This window comes from Emys orbicularis, chromosome 8 (assembly GCF_028017835.1).
Source record: "Emys orbicularis isolate rEmyOrb1 chromosome 8, rEmyOrb1.hap1, whole genome shotgun sequence".
NCBI classification, from domain to species: domain Eukaryota; kingdom Metazoa; phylum Chordata; order Testudines; family Emydidae; genus Emys; species Emys orbicularis.
Genome location: NC_088690.1, coordinates 49,394,903 through 49,410,088, shown reverse-complemented (window position 1 = coordinate 49,410,088; position 15,186 = coordinate 49,394,903). Strand labels below are relative to the sequence as shown.

The 15,186-nt window shown below is 46.9% G+C and overlaps 1 protein-coding gene across 1 annotated transcript in view; it reads left to right on the top strand.

Moving 5' to 3' along the window:
- Positions 1-2,611: 2,611 nt before the first annotated feature.
- Positions 2,612-15,186, top strand: part of CDC73 (cell division cycle 73) — a 194,808-nt gene continuing 182,233 nt past the window's right edge. The window contains exon 1 of the mRNA XM_065408934.1: positions 2,612-2,764. Coding sequence (XP_065265006.1) covers positions 2,634-2,764 — 131 coding nt within the window. The 5' untranslated portion in view covers positions 2,612-2,633. The remainder of the gene's footprint in view (positions 2,765-15,186) is intronic.

Here is a 15,186-nt window from a genome sequence, read left to right as displayed (position 1 = left end):
TGATGAGCACCCACAGCTTCCATAAACGTCAATGGGAGGCACAGGTGCTTTGAAAATCAAGCCACTAATTTATTTAAAATGAAAGCTTACTTTCTGAAGTTGGATAATGGTTTGAACAATTGACTATGAGATGATAGGTTGTAGAAAATGTTCCAGATTGTCAACCCAGTGAGACCTTACCCAATCCAAATTTATGTAACCGTATTTGTGAACTATGTGGTACTTTCTATAGAATGGCTTGAGTATGTGCACTATTGCCCTCTACTGAATGGAATGGACCAGTAATTTGCTAGCTAAGTGAATTACTTCCCTTTACTGGAGTGAAGCCTGGTCTACACTTAATTTAAATTTAATTTAAATTTAGGTTGACTAGCCCTGGTACTTGGGTGGGAAAAAATCCACACCTCTGAGTGCTGCAGCTATGCCAGCCTAATCCCCAGATGTAGACACAGCTAGCTCAATGGAAGAATGCTTCTGTCAACATCACTCGGGGAAGTGGAGATACTACAGCAATGGGAAAACTGCTGCTGCTGTAGTGTATGTCTACAGTATGGCGCTACAGCAGCATATTTACAGCATCATAGCTGTGCTGCTGTAGCTCTTATAGTGTAGACCTGAGTAATTGATTCATTCGGCAGCTGGGCTTACAGCTTGGTGCTGGCTGGTGCCTGGCTGGACAGACTAAGAGTAACCTTGTGTAAACCCAAGACTGGCCCCCAGGCTGCAGGGCCAGGCAAGAATGGCTGCTCCCCTCATGCAGGCCAAGGGTTACCACCTAGCTGGTATTTGACCAGCCTTGCCAGTTTTTTAGTGGATTTGCCAGTTACCAGAAAAACAATTTAATCTGCCAGTTTATGTGGATCTAAAGATTTGTATTATTATCACAATACACTGAGATATCTAATACTAAAAGTTTCTGTGTCCAGCTAAAGATGTTGCAGTGTTCCCACTTCTACAGTTTAAGCAATAATCGATCAAAACTGTTGAAAATACAGCAGCTGTCTGCCCACCAACACACAAGCACACCACTCATGTGTGTGAAAGGGGGTTTTAGTCACACAAGAAGGTAAGAGTGAGGAGATGTGCAAGGCATATTAAATAATGGAAGATCAGGGTGATGGTGCGTGTGATTCTACTGCACCTCTGAAAAAAAAGCTTGCATCAGAAACTGCACATTCAGAGAACTGGCTAAATGAAACAGACTACAAAGGCTGGCTGGCAAAGTGTGCTGCTAAAACAAATGCCTATTTGTTATCAATGATATTATCAATCTTATCTATATGTGTTATCTCTCTGCATATTATAAGTGGCTGTTGAAGGGAGATGGGTTGCAGAGTGGCCTTGTGGCTGGGGTTGTGGCAGCCTTGCCTTGTGGTGGAGTACCATTTTTGTACATTTCAAAGGTGGTAACCCTACCCAGGCCTGTGGGGCTGAGTGCAGTATTGTCATCTCTCATGATTTTGTCATGAGTCTCATGATAATTACTGTTCTCCTTAAAACCCCAGCTTCTGGAGTCAAGTGGATATGTGATGATTCCAGCCTTCATTCTTAAAGAAAATGTAAGTTTTATAGCCCTTGTGGCTGTGAAGAAAGCTTCAAAAGTGACCACAATGCATTCTAAAGGCTCAAAAAGTAGAAGGCAAATAAAATCTATTATTTCTTACATAATCTCGTGATTTTAAAGCCAAGCTCAGGATTTTTGGCGAGCCCAACTCATGATCTGTGAACATTTGGGGTTGGCAATACCGAGGATGAAAGGCAGGAGGGAGGGGAAGGGGCAGAGGGAGGGCAGCACTCGGGGTGGGGGGGTTAGAGACAGGGGTAGGGTGACCATATTTACCAAAGTAAAATCGGACACCGTGTGGGGCTGGCCTGAGCTGCCTGCCATCACTGCTTGCCTGAGCCCCCGACCCGGGGCTGTCCCAAGACACCTGGTGTTGCTACTCACCTGAACCCTGTACTACCCAAGACTGGGGTTGACCACCCAATCTCCACCCTGCTCTGGGCTGACTGCCCGAGCCCCACGCCACCTGGAACTGTTCACACGAGCCCCACGCCACTCCGGGCTGACTGCCCAAGCCTTGCGCTGCCCAGGACTGTGGATGGGACTGACTGACTGCCCGAGCCCCAGGCGGCCTGAGCCCCGCACCGCCCAGGGCTGACAGCCCGAGCCCCGCCGCCGCCCCACACACCCCTCCGTCCCCCCCCCCCCCCGTAAGGGGGCGCAACCCATTAGTCTGGCAAAACTGGACGTGCCATTTGCTCTTCACTGGTCAGAGCAACTTGCAACTGGCAAGAGGAGACGGGACCAGGGCCCAGTTTGGCCAAAAAAGTCAGGACATCCGGGACAGGGCTTAAAAAAGGGGACTGTCGTGGCCAAAACCGGACATATACGGCCACCCTAGCCAGGCGGACTGGGGTGAGGGGGGCAGAAGCACGGAGATGAGGCAGAGGCGGCGAGGGGCACATAGGTGAGGCAGGCGGCGTGGGCGGCTTCCCCAGGCGGCAGCGCTCAGGCGTTCGGCAAGGGCAGCCCGGCGGGGCCCTAGCGGCTGGCGGCGGGGTCCTCGCGCGGCTGGCTGTGGGGGCCGAGCGGGCCGGGCCGGGCGGAGCGGTGGCGGCCCGGCGCGAAGATGGCGGACGTGCTGAGCGTGTTGCGGCAGTACAACACGCAGAAGAAGGAGATCGTGGTGAAGGGGGACGAGGTGATCTTCGGCGAGTTCTCCTGGCCCAAGAACGTCAAGACCAACTATGTCATCTGGGGGTGAGTCGCGCGGCCGCTGCAGGTCCCTCCCCGCCCCCCGCATGCGGGCAGGGGGTGGAAGCTGCCCCGAAGTTGTTACCGCTGAGCGGGGAGGCGAGGCGGGGGAACTGGTGCGTGTGTGGGGGGGAGCCCGCGAGCCCGGCCCCTCTCCCCCGGCTCCTCGGGGGTCCTGTCTCCACTGCGTGCTCTGCCATGTGCTGGGAGCCCGGTTCCCCTGCCCGGGACCGGCCGTTGTTTGCTTGTTTGTTTGTTGCTCCTCGGTGGCCGTGGCTGGTCGTGGCCCCTTGTTTCCTGGTGCAGCGTCCAGGGGGGAGCGAGTCCCGGCTGGCAGAGCGCGGGTGGGGGGCCAGCGGGAACCGAGTCGGTGGGGGTGGGCTGTACGCGGTGTGTGTCCCTGTGCCCCGGGGGGTGTCGCTCCTCTGTCACCCTGGGAGCCTTGATCTCAAGTCAAACAACGAAGTCTCTTTTCTTCCTTTTGGGAGGAGCCTGGTTTCCCCCAGCTCTGAGATTCAGCCAGTTGGAGAGAGCAGATCCAGTACCTCAAAGGAAAGACGGTGATTTCTTTCCTGCCGCGGGAGCTGGCAAGAGGGTTATGTCCATTTCAGGTGTTGGGGTTTTAGATTTCTGCTCTAAAGAGGGCACGCTATAGATGAGATTGGTGGCTGGCCTGAGAGTTGTTTTTTTCTGACTTAGTACCTCATACTGAAAGGAAGTGACAAGTATCCTAGAAGTTGTTTTACTACTAATCTTCTAGCTAAGTTTTCCGTATTGTTTGCTCACTTTAATTGCCCTTTCATGAGGATGTGTTTCTACTCTCCTTTTCTCCTTGTGTAGGGAGTATAGTTGGGTCCAAATAGAAACTCTTGATCTGACCATCTGTGAACTTTGCAGAAGCTTCTATGGGGCTATACAGGCCTATTCTTAATGGGGCCCCCCATCTTTGCTGTAATACTAATATAGTTTGTCTCCCAACTTTTCTGGGAGACAACACATTGTAAACAAGTACATTCACAATGTAAATACCTCCCCAGATAGAAAGAGGGTGTATTTATTTTTTAAAGTGAACTTTCAAAATGTTATTCTTTATACGGTATAAATTTTGTAGCCCAACAATTGTATTGTCTAAAAGCCAAGGGGTTGCTTTTTCCTACTTTTTTCTATATTCCTTGAAAATGAGTGCCTGGTTTTTAGTTAGACTTTATTAAGTGTCATTAAATTGTAGTAAGACATTCAATTTCTCCCAAAAATAATGCTGCAGAGAAAGCTGGAGATCAAAGAAAAAAATAATTTCCCCAAAGAAGCTCCATAGGCAGGGAAAGGGGAGGCAATAACACACTCAAGGATCTTTCAGCTGGTCATCTGAAGTCTGGGGCATTATTAAAGAACTTCTGAATTAGGGTAAGAACATTAGATTTGTTAACTGGATCAGACCCGTGGTCCAGTATTCTATTTATAGTGGTGGCCCTAACGTTCAGAAGAAGTCAAAAATAACCACCACAATCATAGAACTGGTTGGGACCTTGAGAGGTCATCTAGTCAAGTTCCCTGCACTCATGAGTAGACCATTCCTCTCCAGTGATGGAGATTCCACAACCTTTCTAGGCCATTTATTCTAGTGCTTAACCACCCTGACAGGAAGTTTTTGCTAATGTCCAACCTAAACCTCCCTTGCTGCAATTTAAGCCCATTGCTTCTTGTCCTATCCTCAGAGGTTAAGAAGATTTTTTTCCTCCTCCTTGTAACAACCTTTTACGTACTTGAAAACTGCTATCATGTCCCCTCTCAGTCTTCTCTTTTCCAGACTAAACAAACCCAGTTTTTTCAATCTTCCCTCATAGGTCATGTTTTCTAGACCTTTAATCATTTTTGTTGCTCTTCTCTGGACTCTCTCTAATTTGTCCACATCCTTCCTGAAATGTGGCATCCAGAACTGGACACAATACTCCAGTTGAGGCCTAATCAGCACAGAGTAGAGCGGAAGAATTACTTCTCATGTCTTGCTTACAACACTCCTGCTAATACATCCCAGAATGATGTTTGCTTTTTTTTGCCACAACGTTACACTGTTGACTGATATTTGAGCTTATGGTCCACAATGACCCCCAGATCCCTTTCCGCAGTACTCCTTCCTAGGCAGTCATTTCCCATTTTGTGTGAGTGCAACTGATTGTTCCTTCCTAAGTGGAGTACTTCGCATTTGTCCTTAAGTAAATAGGATGAAATTCAATCAGACCATTTCTCCAGTTTGTCCAGATCATTTTGAATTTTAATCTTAGCCTCCAAAGCACAATGCAGCTAGCCAGTTGTTCTTAGAGTTAGGGACTTGTTTCTGACCCTTTCAACTAGTCAGTTTATAATCTGAAGTATGTGACTTTATTACCCTTCTTTCAGGGTGTTCAAAAATCTGCTTGAGTTGTATATGCACTTTCCTCCCCTTCTCGCCTCACGTAAATTCTGCCAAAATGGATAATTCCTAGTTAAGGGGAGGGGAGTAATTGCTTTAGATATCTTTCCAAATATTAACTGTTTTTATTGCTGTTTTCTTGAGCAAGCAGGGAGGCAACTTTGGGGTGTCTCCTGCTCAAAGTTTTCTGGGATAGCAACCAGTAAAATTTAACAAGACTCTGGTCAGTTTCATTACTGTTATTCAGAACTATGGGGGGAGCAGAGAAACTAACATCATAGAAACGTAGGGCTGGAAGGGACCCTGAGAGGTCATCTTGTCCTGTTCCCTGCTCTAAGGCAGGGCCAAGTAAACCTAGACCATCCCTGACAGGTGTTTGTCCAATCTGTTTGTAGAAGCCTTCAGTGATGGGGATTCTGCAACCTCCCTTAGAAGCCTCACCCAGTTTTTAACTATCCTTAATAGTTACAAGGTTTATCCTAATATCTAACCTAAATTTCCTTTGCTGAAGATTAGGCCCATTACTTCTTGTCCTACCTTCAGTGGACATGGAGAACAATTGATCACCATCATCTTTGTAACAGACCTTAACATATTTGAAGACTTATCAGGTCCCCCCTCAGTCTTTTTTTCTCTAGATTAAACATATCCAGTTTCTTTAACCTTTCCTCACGGGTCAGGTTTTCTAAATCTTGTATTATTTTTGTAGCTCTTCTCTAGACTCTCTCCAGTTTGTCCACATCTTAAAGTGTGGCACCCAAAACTGGACAAAGTATTCTGGCTGAGGCCTCACCAGCGCTGAGCAGAGCAGGACAATTACTTCCCTTTTCTTACATACAATACTACTGTTAATATACCCCATAGTGATATTAGCCTTTTTCACAACAGCATCACATTTTTGACTCATGTTCAATTTGTGATCCACTTTAACCCTTTTCAGAAGTACAACTGCCTAACCCCATTTTGTAATTGTACATTTTCCCCCCTCCTAAATGTAGTACATTGCACTTGTCTTTATTGAATTTCATCTTGTTGAATTCAGACCAATTCTCCAATTTCTCAAGGTAGTTTTGAATTCTAATCCTGTCCTCCAAAGTGCTTGCAACCCTCTCAGGCTGGTGTCATCCACAGATTTTATAAGCATACTCTCCCCCCATTATCCAAGTCATTTATCAAATTATTGAATAGCATCAGACCCAGGACTGATGTTTGCTGAACCCCACTACATACAGCCTGTCTAGTTTCACACCAACCTCTTGATAATTACTCGTTGAGTACGATCAGTCAATCAATTTCACACCCACCTTATAGTAATTTCAAATGTAATACATTTCCATAGTTGGCTTATGAGTATGTGGGACTGTGTCAAAAGCCTTATTAAAATCAAGATACATCACATCTACAATCCCCCACTATGCCGGTAAGCTACATTGTCAGTGCTGCTGCTTAGGAAAGCTTCAGTACTCCTGTTATTTTTGAGGATACAGACTAACACGGCTGCTACTCTGAAAGCAGTGTCTAAGGCAGGCACAAGAGCTGTTCACAGGGGAGGAGGATCCAAAACAGATTGAGGCAAGTAATAGTAAAGTTCTATTCCTCACTGTAGTTGTGGGGCTGAGGGAAGAAGAGTTGTGGATGAGATGCTCTGGGTGTGTGGAAGGGAGAACCAAGAGTCTTTTGTTGTCTGAAATAATGTCTTTTGGGAGCCAGAAGGAATAGGAGGGGAGGCTGATCCAAAAGAAGGTGCTTTGAGCAGGGTCCAAGGATAGCCCCATGAGGAGAATCTCAGTGTCTTCTTTTTCTTAGCAGTGTGAGGATTGGATGTTATTTCTGGACCTCCTTGGTGGGTGTTCTTTCCCTATTTTTTATATCATCAGCCTTGGTGGAAGGAGTCCAGTAAAAATTTCAAATCTTCGTTTAGACTAAATAATTATTGATAGAGCTGTCCAATTCTTGTAGGTGAGTGAGATCCACTTGGCTTAGAACATTAGTAATAGGATTCAGATCTTTTTACATCTAGGTCACTGGAGAGAATCCAGTCCCTGTTCATAGTTCTTAATGCCTGACTGTGCAGAGAGTGTGTGGTTTCAGTCCAATATGTAGTAGGTGTTTGTCCTCACTTAACTGTAACTGACAGCCCTCTTTGCACTCTGGACAGAGGGGTCAAAAACTGCATAGTCATGGAGACAAAACTATTCTGTGAGCCTTAAAATTAGTCCCTCTGGAATTAAGTTTAAGTACATTATCAAGATAATATGGGGAAGCTTCCATTTCTACTGTATATTTTTTGTGGATAAATGGAGCTTTCACTTCCAGTAATTCAGCACTTTTCCAAAGGATTACATTTGCTGTAAAATCCTTTCTCTAGCTATCTTCTAAAGCCAATTGTGATTTTCCCCCCACCCTCAATGGACACAGGACACTTTTAAAATTGCCTTTACCATTCTTTCACTGCTAAGTAGATTACACTCACATGGATAGTAAACATAGTGAGTGTGTGTGTGTGTGTGTGTGTGTGTGTGTAAAGTTGTTTCTTGGCCTCTGATCTGCTAGTTGCTATTTGTTACTCCTGAACGGCAACTACAGAGCCAAGGCTGAGCCAAGGGGCAGACAAGTAGATCCAGAGAAAGACTTTTATGCAGTCTACTTAGCCAGCAGACGGGGCGATCTCTAGAGTTGAGGTTAGTGAATAGTGAACAGCTAGTTCACTGTTGCTGTAATTTGTGTAATAGACAGTGTACATGTTGCTTTTGCATGTGCCTGTTTCTGAAGATAGATCCTTCTCTTCAAGTAATGGGCTGTCCATGTTACTGCTTTCTTTTGTGCATGAGGGATACATTTTTACACTAAGCACGCCAGTAAAAATCAGTATCTTTCACATCTTCCAGTGTGACAGAGAATAGAAAGTAGTCTGATGGATTAATGATCTCTTAGCATCTACAGATTGAGGGTAAATGAATGAACTGGAAATACAAGTGTCTGGTTTAAAAAACAAAAAATGTTTGCTCTTGCTTAATGCAAATGCTTTCTTTTACTAATATGGCATGAAATTGTTAATCTGGAATTACATGTAAGTGGAGAGATGCACAAGGTGAATGAAAAATACTGTATTTTGTGCAGGCCTAAATTCAGGACTTTTTGTTTCTTTTGAAACACTTGATGGCATTACTAACACCAAAAGTAGAAGTTGGGTTAGTCCTTGTGCTGCTTGGGTGTTTGTGCTATCAACTGCAGCAAGCTACCCTCAGTTTAGGTCTTGACATGTAAGCAAGGAGAGGAACTGACTTTAAAAGGAATTAAAATACCTTTTTTAGGCAAAGTCTTGGCATGTATTCAGTTGCATACCCTGGCCTGGTTTATTGAGGTGGTGGTAGACTGTTTAAACCACCTAGATACATTGTAAGACCTGGGGCAAAATGCCTTCAACTGCACAAGAAGTGCACTGTTAATCTACTAATGCATATCCTAGGGTGGCTAATTTTGGTTCATTTAAGAAAATGTTTTGAAAAAAAAACATTGTGGGTTTATATAACATCCTTCTACTATGAGAAGTTGTGCCTATAAAAAGGATAAGTGATAACAGTATGGAAAATTATACATTTCTAACCTTTTTTTCTCTCAAGGTTCCTGTGTTGTTTTGACTTGCCCTTTCAGCAGTAGCTTATGACCCAACAGCCACTTTCAACTCATTTTTAATTTATATACTTTGCTTATTGACCAAGCTGCCATTTGGCTTTTGGGCTACAAAGTGAGTCTGAAGTGGCTAAAAGGACTAAAAACTCCTGCTTGAATGGCAGTTTTGCCCTTCCCACTAAGTGCTGTTCAGACTAGTTTTCCTTCTTCAGCCTCTCACTCTCCTACCTATCTCTTTCTCCCACCTCCTGCTAGTGTGACTTATCTTAGACCTGGTCTACACTACGAGTTTAGGTCGACTTTAGCAGCGTTAAATCGAATTAAGCCTGGACACATCCACACGACGAAGCCCTTTTTTTTGACTTAAAGGGCCCTTTAAACCAGTTTCTTTACTTCACCTCCGAGGGGATTAGTGCTAAAATGGGCCTTTGCGGGTCGGATTTGGGGTAGTGTGGACGGAATTCGACGTTATTGACCTCCGGGAGCTATCCCACAGTGCTTCATTGTGAACGCTCTGGACAGCGCTCTCAACTCAGATGCACTGACCAGGTAGACAGGAAAAGCCCCGCCAACTTTTGAATTTCATTTCCTGTTTGCCCAGTGTGGAGAGCACAGGTGACCACGCAGAGCTCATCAGTACAGGTAACTATGATGGAGTCCCAGGATCGCAAAAGAGCTCCAGCATGGACCGAACGGGAGGTACGGGATCTGCTCGCCATATGGGGAGATGAATCTGTGCTAGCTGAACTCCGTAGCAGTAAACGAAATGGCAAAATATTAGAACAAGTCTCAAAGGCCATGAAGGACAGAGGCCATAACAGGGACGCACAGCAGTGCCGCGTGAAAATTAAGGAGCTAAGGCAAGCCTACCACAAAGCCAGAGAGGCAAACGGAAGGTCCGGGGCAGAGCCGCAAACATGCCGCTTCTACGCGGAGCTGCATGCCATTCTAGGGGGTGCAGCCACCACTACCCCAGCCATGTGCTTTGACTCCATCAATGGAGAATCACGCAACAGGGAAGCGGGTTCGGGGTACGCGGAAGATGATGATGATGAAGACAATGAAGATAGCTCCACAGCAAAGAAGCAGAGAAACTGGTTTCCCCAACAGCCAGGATATGTTTATCACCCTGGACCTGGAACCAGTAACCCCCGAACTCACCCAAGGCGTGCTCCCAGACCCTGAGGGGGCACACAAGGGACCTCTGGTGAGTGTACCTTTGTAAATATTACACATGGTTTAAAAGCAAGCGTGTTTAATGATTAATGATTAATTTGCCCTGGCAATCGCGGCCAGTACAGCTACTGGAAAAGTCTGTTAACGTGTATGGGGATGGAGCGGAAATCCTCCAGGGACATCTCCAGAAAGCTCTCCTTCATGTACTCCCAAAGCCTTTGCAAAAGGTTTCTGGGGAGGGCTGCCTTATCCCATCCGCCATGGTAGGACACTTTACCACACCAGGCCAGTAGCACGTAGTCTGGAATCATTGCATAACAAAGCATGGCAGCGTATGGTCCCGGTGTTTGCTGGCATGCAGACAACATCCATTCCTTATCTCTCTTTGTTATCCTCAGGAGAGTGATATCATTCACGGTCACCTGGTTGAAATGGGGTGATTTTATTAAGGGGACATTCAGAGGTGCCCGTTCCTGCTCGGCTGAACAGAAATGTTCCCCGCTGTTAGCCACGTGGTGGGGGGGAGGGGTGAAGTGATCATCCCAGAGAATTGGGTGTGTGTGTGGGGGGGGGAGGGGGTAGTTGGGTTTGTGCTGCATGTTAACCCGGAAACCGCAGCCCCTCCTTTTACATTGCAAACCCATTTTAAATGGCCAACCCAACGGGTCCTTGGTATGGGAAATGAGGGCGCTGCTGTTTGAAACCATTCCCACATGTTATGAAGGTTAAAAAAGCCAAAAGACTGTGGCTTATGGCTGCCTGCAAGCTGAATTCTGTTGCCTGGCACTGCGTGAGTGATCTCTCACACCAAACCGGCAGGCCCTCAATATAAGAGGAAAAATGCGACCTTGTAACGAAAGCACATGTGCTGTGTAATGTGAACAGCAAAATTTAACGTGAAAGAGTGTACCCATTGTTCTCTAAAATGTCTTTTTTAACCACCTCTCCCTTCTCCTCCACCAGCTGCAAATGTTTCTCCTTCGCAGAGGCTAGTGAAGATTAGAAGGAGAAAACGGCGGACTCGGGATGATATGTTCTCGGAGCTCCAGATGTCCTCCCATGCTGACAGAGCACAGCAGAATGCGTGGAGGCAGTCAATGTCAGAGTGCAAAAAAGCACAATATGAACGAGAGGGGAGGTGGCGGGCTGAAGAGGATAGGTGGCGTCAGCTTGCTGACAGAAGGCAAGAGTCGATGCTCCGGCTGCTGGAGCATCAAACTGAAATGCTCCAGCGTATGGTCGAGCTGCAGGAAAGGCTGCAGAAGCAGAGACCGCCGCTACAGCCCCTGTGTAACCAACAGCCCTCCTCACCCAGATGCCCAAGAAACACGGTGGGGGGGCCTCCGGCCACCCAGCCACTCCACCCCAGATGATTGCCCAAGCATCAGAAGGCTGGCCTTCAATAAGTGTTAAAGTTTTAAAGTGCAGTGTATCCTTTTCCTTCCCTCCTCCCCCACCCCTCCCGGGCTACCTTGGCAGTTATCCCCCTAGTTGTGTGATGAATTAATAAAGAATTCATGAATGTGAAGTAAAAATGACTTTATTGCCTCTGCAAGCGGTGCTCGAAGGGGGGGAGGGGAGGGTGGTTAGCTTACAGGGAAGTAGAGTGAACCGGGGGTGGGAGGGTTCATCCAGGAGAAACAAACAGAAGTTTCACACCGTAGCCTGGCCAGTCACAAAACTGGTTTTCAAAGCTTCTCTGATGCGCACCGCGCCCTGCTGTACTCTGCTAACCACCCTGGTGTCTGGCTGCGCGTAATCAGCGGCCAGGCGATTTGCCTCAACCTCCACCCCGCCATAAATGTCTCCCCCTTACTCTCACAGATATTGTGGAGCGCACAGCAAGCAGCAATAACAATTGGAATATTGGCTTCGCTGAGGTCTATCCGAGTCAGTAAACTGCGCCAGTCTTTAAACGTCCAAATGCACATTCCACCACCATTCGGCACTTGCTCAGCCTATAGATGAACAGGTCCTGACTCCTGTCCAGGCTGCCTGTGTACGGCTTCATGAGCCATGGCATTAAGGGGTAGGCTGGGTCCCCAAGGATAACGATAGGCATTTCAACATCCCCAACGGTTATTTTCTGGTCCGGGAAGAAAGTCCCTTCCTCCAGCTTTTGAAACAGACCAGAGTTCCTGAAGACGCGAGCATCATGTACCTTTCCCGGCCTCCCACGTTGATGTTGGTGAAACGTCCCTTGTGATCCACCAGGGCTTGCAGCAGCATTGAAAAGTACCCCTTGCGGTTTATGTACTCGGTGGCTTGGTGCTCCGGTGCCAAGATAGGGATATGGGTTCCGTCTATCGCCCCACCACAGTTTGGGAATCCCATTGCAGCAAAGCCATCCACTATGACCTGCACATTTCCCAGAGTCACTACCCTTGATATCAGCAGGTCTTTGATTGCATTGGCTACTTGGATCACAGCAGCCCCCACAGTAGATTTGCCCACTCCAAATTGATTCCCGACTGACCGGTAGCTGTCTGGTGTTGCAAGCTTCCACAGGGCTATCGCCACTCGCTTCTCAACTGTGAGGGCTGCTCTCATCCTGGTATTCTGGCGCTTCAGGGCAGGGGAAAGCAAGTCACAAAGTTCCATGAAAGTGCCCTTACGCATGCAAAAGTTTCGCAGCCACTGGGAATCATCCCACACCTGCAACACGATGCGGTCCCACCAGTCTGTGCTTGTTTCCCTGGCCCAGAATCGGCATTCCACGCCATGAACCTGCCCCAGTAACACCATGATTTGCACATTGCTGGGGCCTGTACTTTGTGAGAGGTCTATGTCCATGTCAATTTCCTCATCATTCTCGTCGCCGCGCTGCAATCGCCTGGTTTTGCTTTGGCATGTTCTGGCTCTGCATATACTCCAGGACAATGCGCGTGGTGTTCATAGTGCTCATAATTGCTGCGGTGATCTGAGCGGGCTCCATGATCCCAGTGCTATGGCGTCTGGGCTGAAAAAAGGCGCGAAACTATTGTCTGACGGAGGGAGGGAGGGGCGAGTGACGACATGGCTTACAGGGAATTAAAATCAACAAAGGTGGCTGTGCATCAGGGAGAAACACAAACAACTGTCACACAGAATGGCCCCCCCAAAGATTGAACTCAAAACCCTGGGTTTAGCAGGCCGTTGATTTCACGGAGGGAGGGGGAAGCAAATGAATACAGAACAAATCTGGTCCATCTATTTTTTACAACTTAAGCCATCAGCATCTTCTGGGTGCTTGGCAGAAAATGCTGTACTACGACTGCTAGCCATCATCGTCAAGACGGTTCAATAGGCCAGGAGACAAAACATGTCGCCCAGGTGCCTCTGATTGAACTCACTGAGGAATCCACTGCCAAAAGGCAAGGAGCTGCTGCTGTGTAGCAATGCAGCCCCACGTCTGCCAGCACCCAGCTAGCCGATGACGGCTACCAGTCATACTGCACCGTCTACTGCCAAAAGGCAATTAGCTGCTGCTCTGTAGCAATGCAGTACCACGTCTGTTGGCACCCAGATGACATATGGTGACGGTGAGCTGAGCTGAGTGGGCTCCATGCTTGCCATGGTATGTTGTCTGCACAGGTAACCCAGGTAAAAAGGCGCGAATCGATTGTCTGCCGTTGCTCTGACGGAGGGGGAGGGGCCTGATGACATGTACCCAGAACCCCCCGCGACACTGTTTTTGCATCATCAGGCATTGGGATCTCAACCCAGAATTCCAATGGGCATCAGAGACTGAGGGAACTGTGGGATAGCTACCCACAGTGCAACGCTCCGGAAGTCAACGCTAGCCTCGGTACTGTGGATGCGGTCCGCCAAGTTAATGCACTTAGAGCATTTTATGTGGGGACACACACAATCGACAGTATACAACCGATTTCTATAAAACCGGCTTCTATAAATTCGACCTAATTTCGTAGTGTAGACATACCCTTAGTGTCCTTGCTCTGTATTAACTTTCCCATCACCCATAATGGGAGTAGGAATTTTTTCATGGGGGTTAACCAATGAAGTACCAGTAGCGCACTGTTGCGAGTTGGTGATGGCTATTAGATCATCGAAATAGCCTAATCAGCAAGTCAGAATGTCATCTTGTAACACCATATCCTCAGCCAGTGTAGTAATAGAGATCTAGCAGTTTTTTCTGCCTTTTTATTGATCAGTTACAAACTCAGACTAAAATGCCTATTATGCCTGATCACGTAGAGATAAGCAGTAGTTCAAAGAAACAAGACAATCTAAAATGATTTTTTTTTTTTAAAAGTGCTAATACTACTGCACAAACCAGGTATTTGTTGTGGATGACATCACTTCTGGGGATGTTGAATGGAGGAAGAGCTTTCATTACTACCAGGGCTCAAGAAATTTTCTAGACATCCACTAGCCAATGGTAAAAAAAAGATGAAAATAAGTGGGAGGGGCCCCATCAGTAAGCCGCTGGGGCAGTGACTTGGGCCCGCCCCCTCCCTCTCACTGTCATCAGCTTCTGGGGATGGCAGATTGTTGGGATTTCTACCAGGGTGCCAATCCTAAAACCTGGCTTTGTGGGCACTAGCTTTAAAACCAGCTCTTGGCTAGTATGTGTCTAATTGATTTGAAGCTGTACACCTCTCTCTCCTTCTCTTCCCCCACCAATATGATTCTTGATAGCTTGGCTGCTGGTCTGTGGTTCCTGATAGTATCATTGAAACTGACCAGTCTAGTCAGTTTCAATCTACTGTAGGTTAGTAAAGCAACAGTCATAGCACCTGTAGAGGCACAGGTGTCTGGAACGTGGGGACCACATTACTACATTGATTTATACTTGGTTCATATTTGGTAGGTGCTCTTTAAAGCATAAATGTTCAATAAGCTAAAATTCTGCAGGTTATGTCTTATGCCCCCATCTTCTCTTGGTAAGCTTGCTGCTTCTGTGGTGGAGTTTTCAAGCCCTAGGTGCTACCTTAATGGTTGATAGTTGGTCACAAGGCACAGAAAACGCTATTTAGGGTATGCTGGAAAAGTCATTTGCTTGTGCAAAGAGACGTTACTTTGAAGATCAGGCTGAACTCCTAATGTGCTTTTAGCAGCCGTGTTGCTGAAAAATGACACTGTCTGACGCCAGCAATCTGGGAGTCCAGTATAAATTTGTAAATCTATTTCCATCTTACTGGTTTATCTTCTGAATAGCTTGTTATCATGTTCCTTATGAGGATCCCTTACATTTTGCTTGTATCCA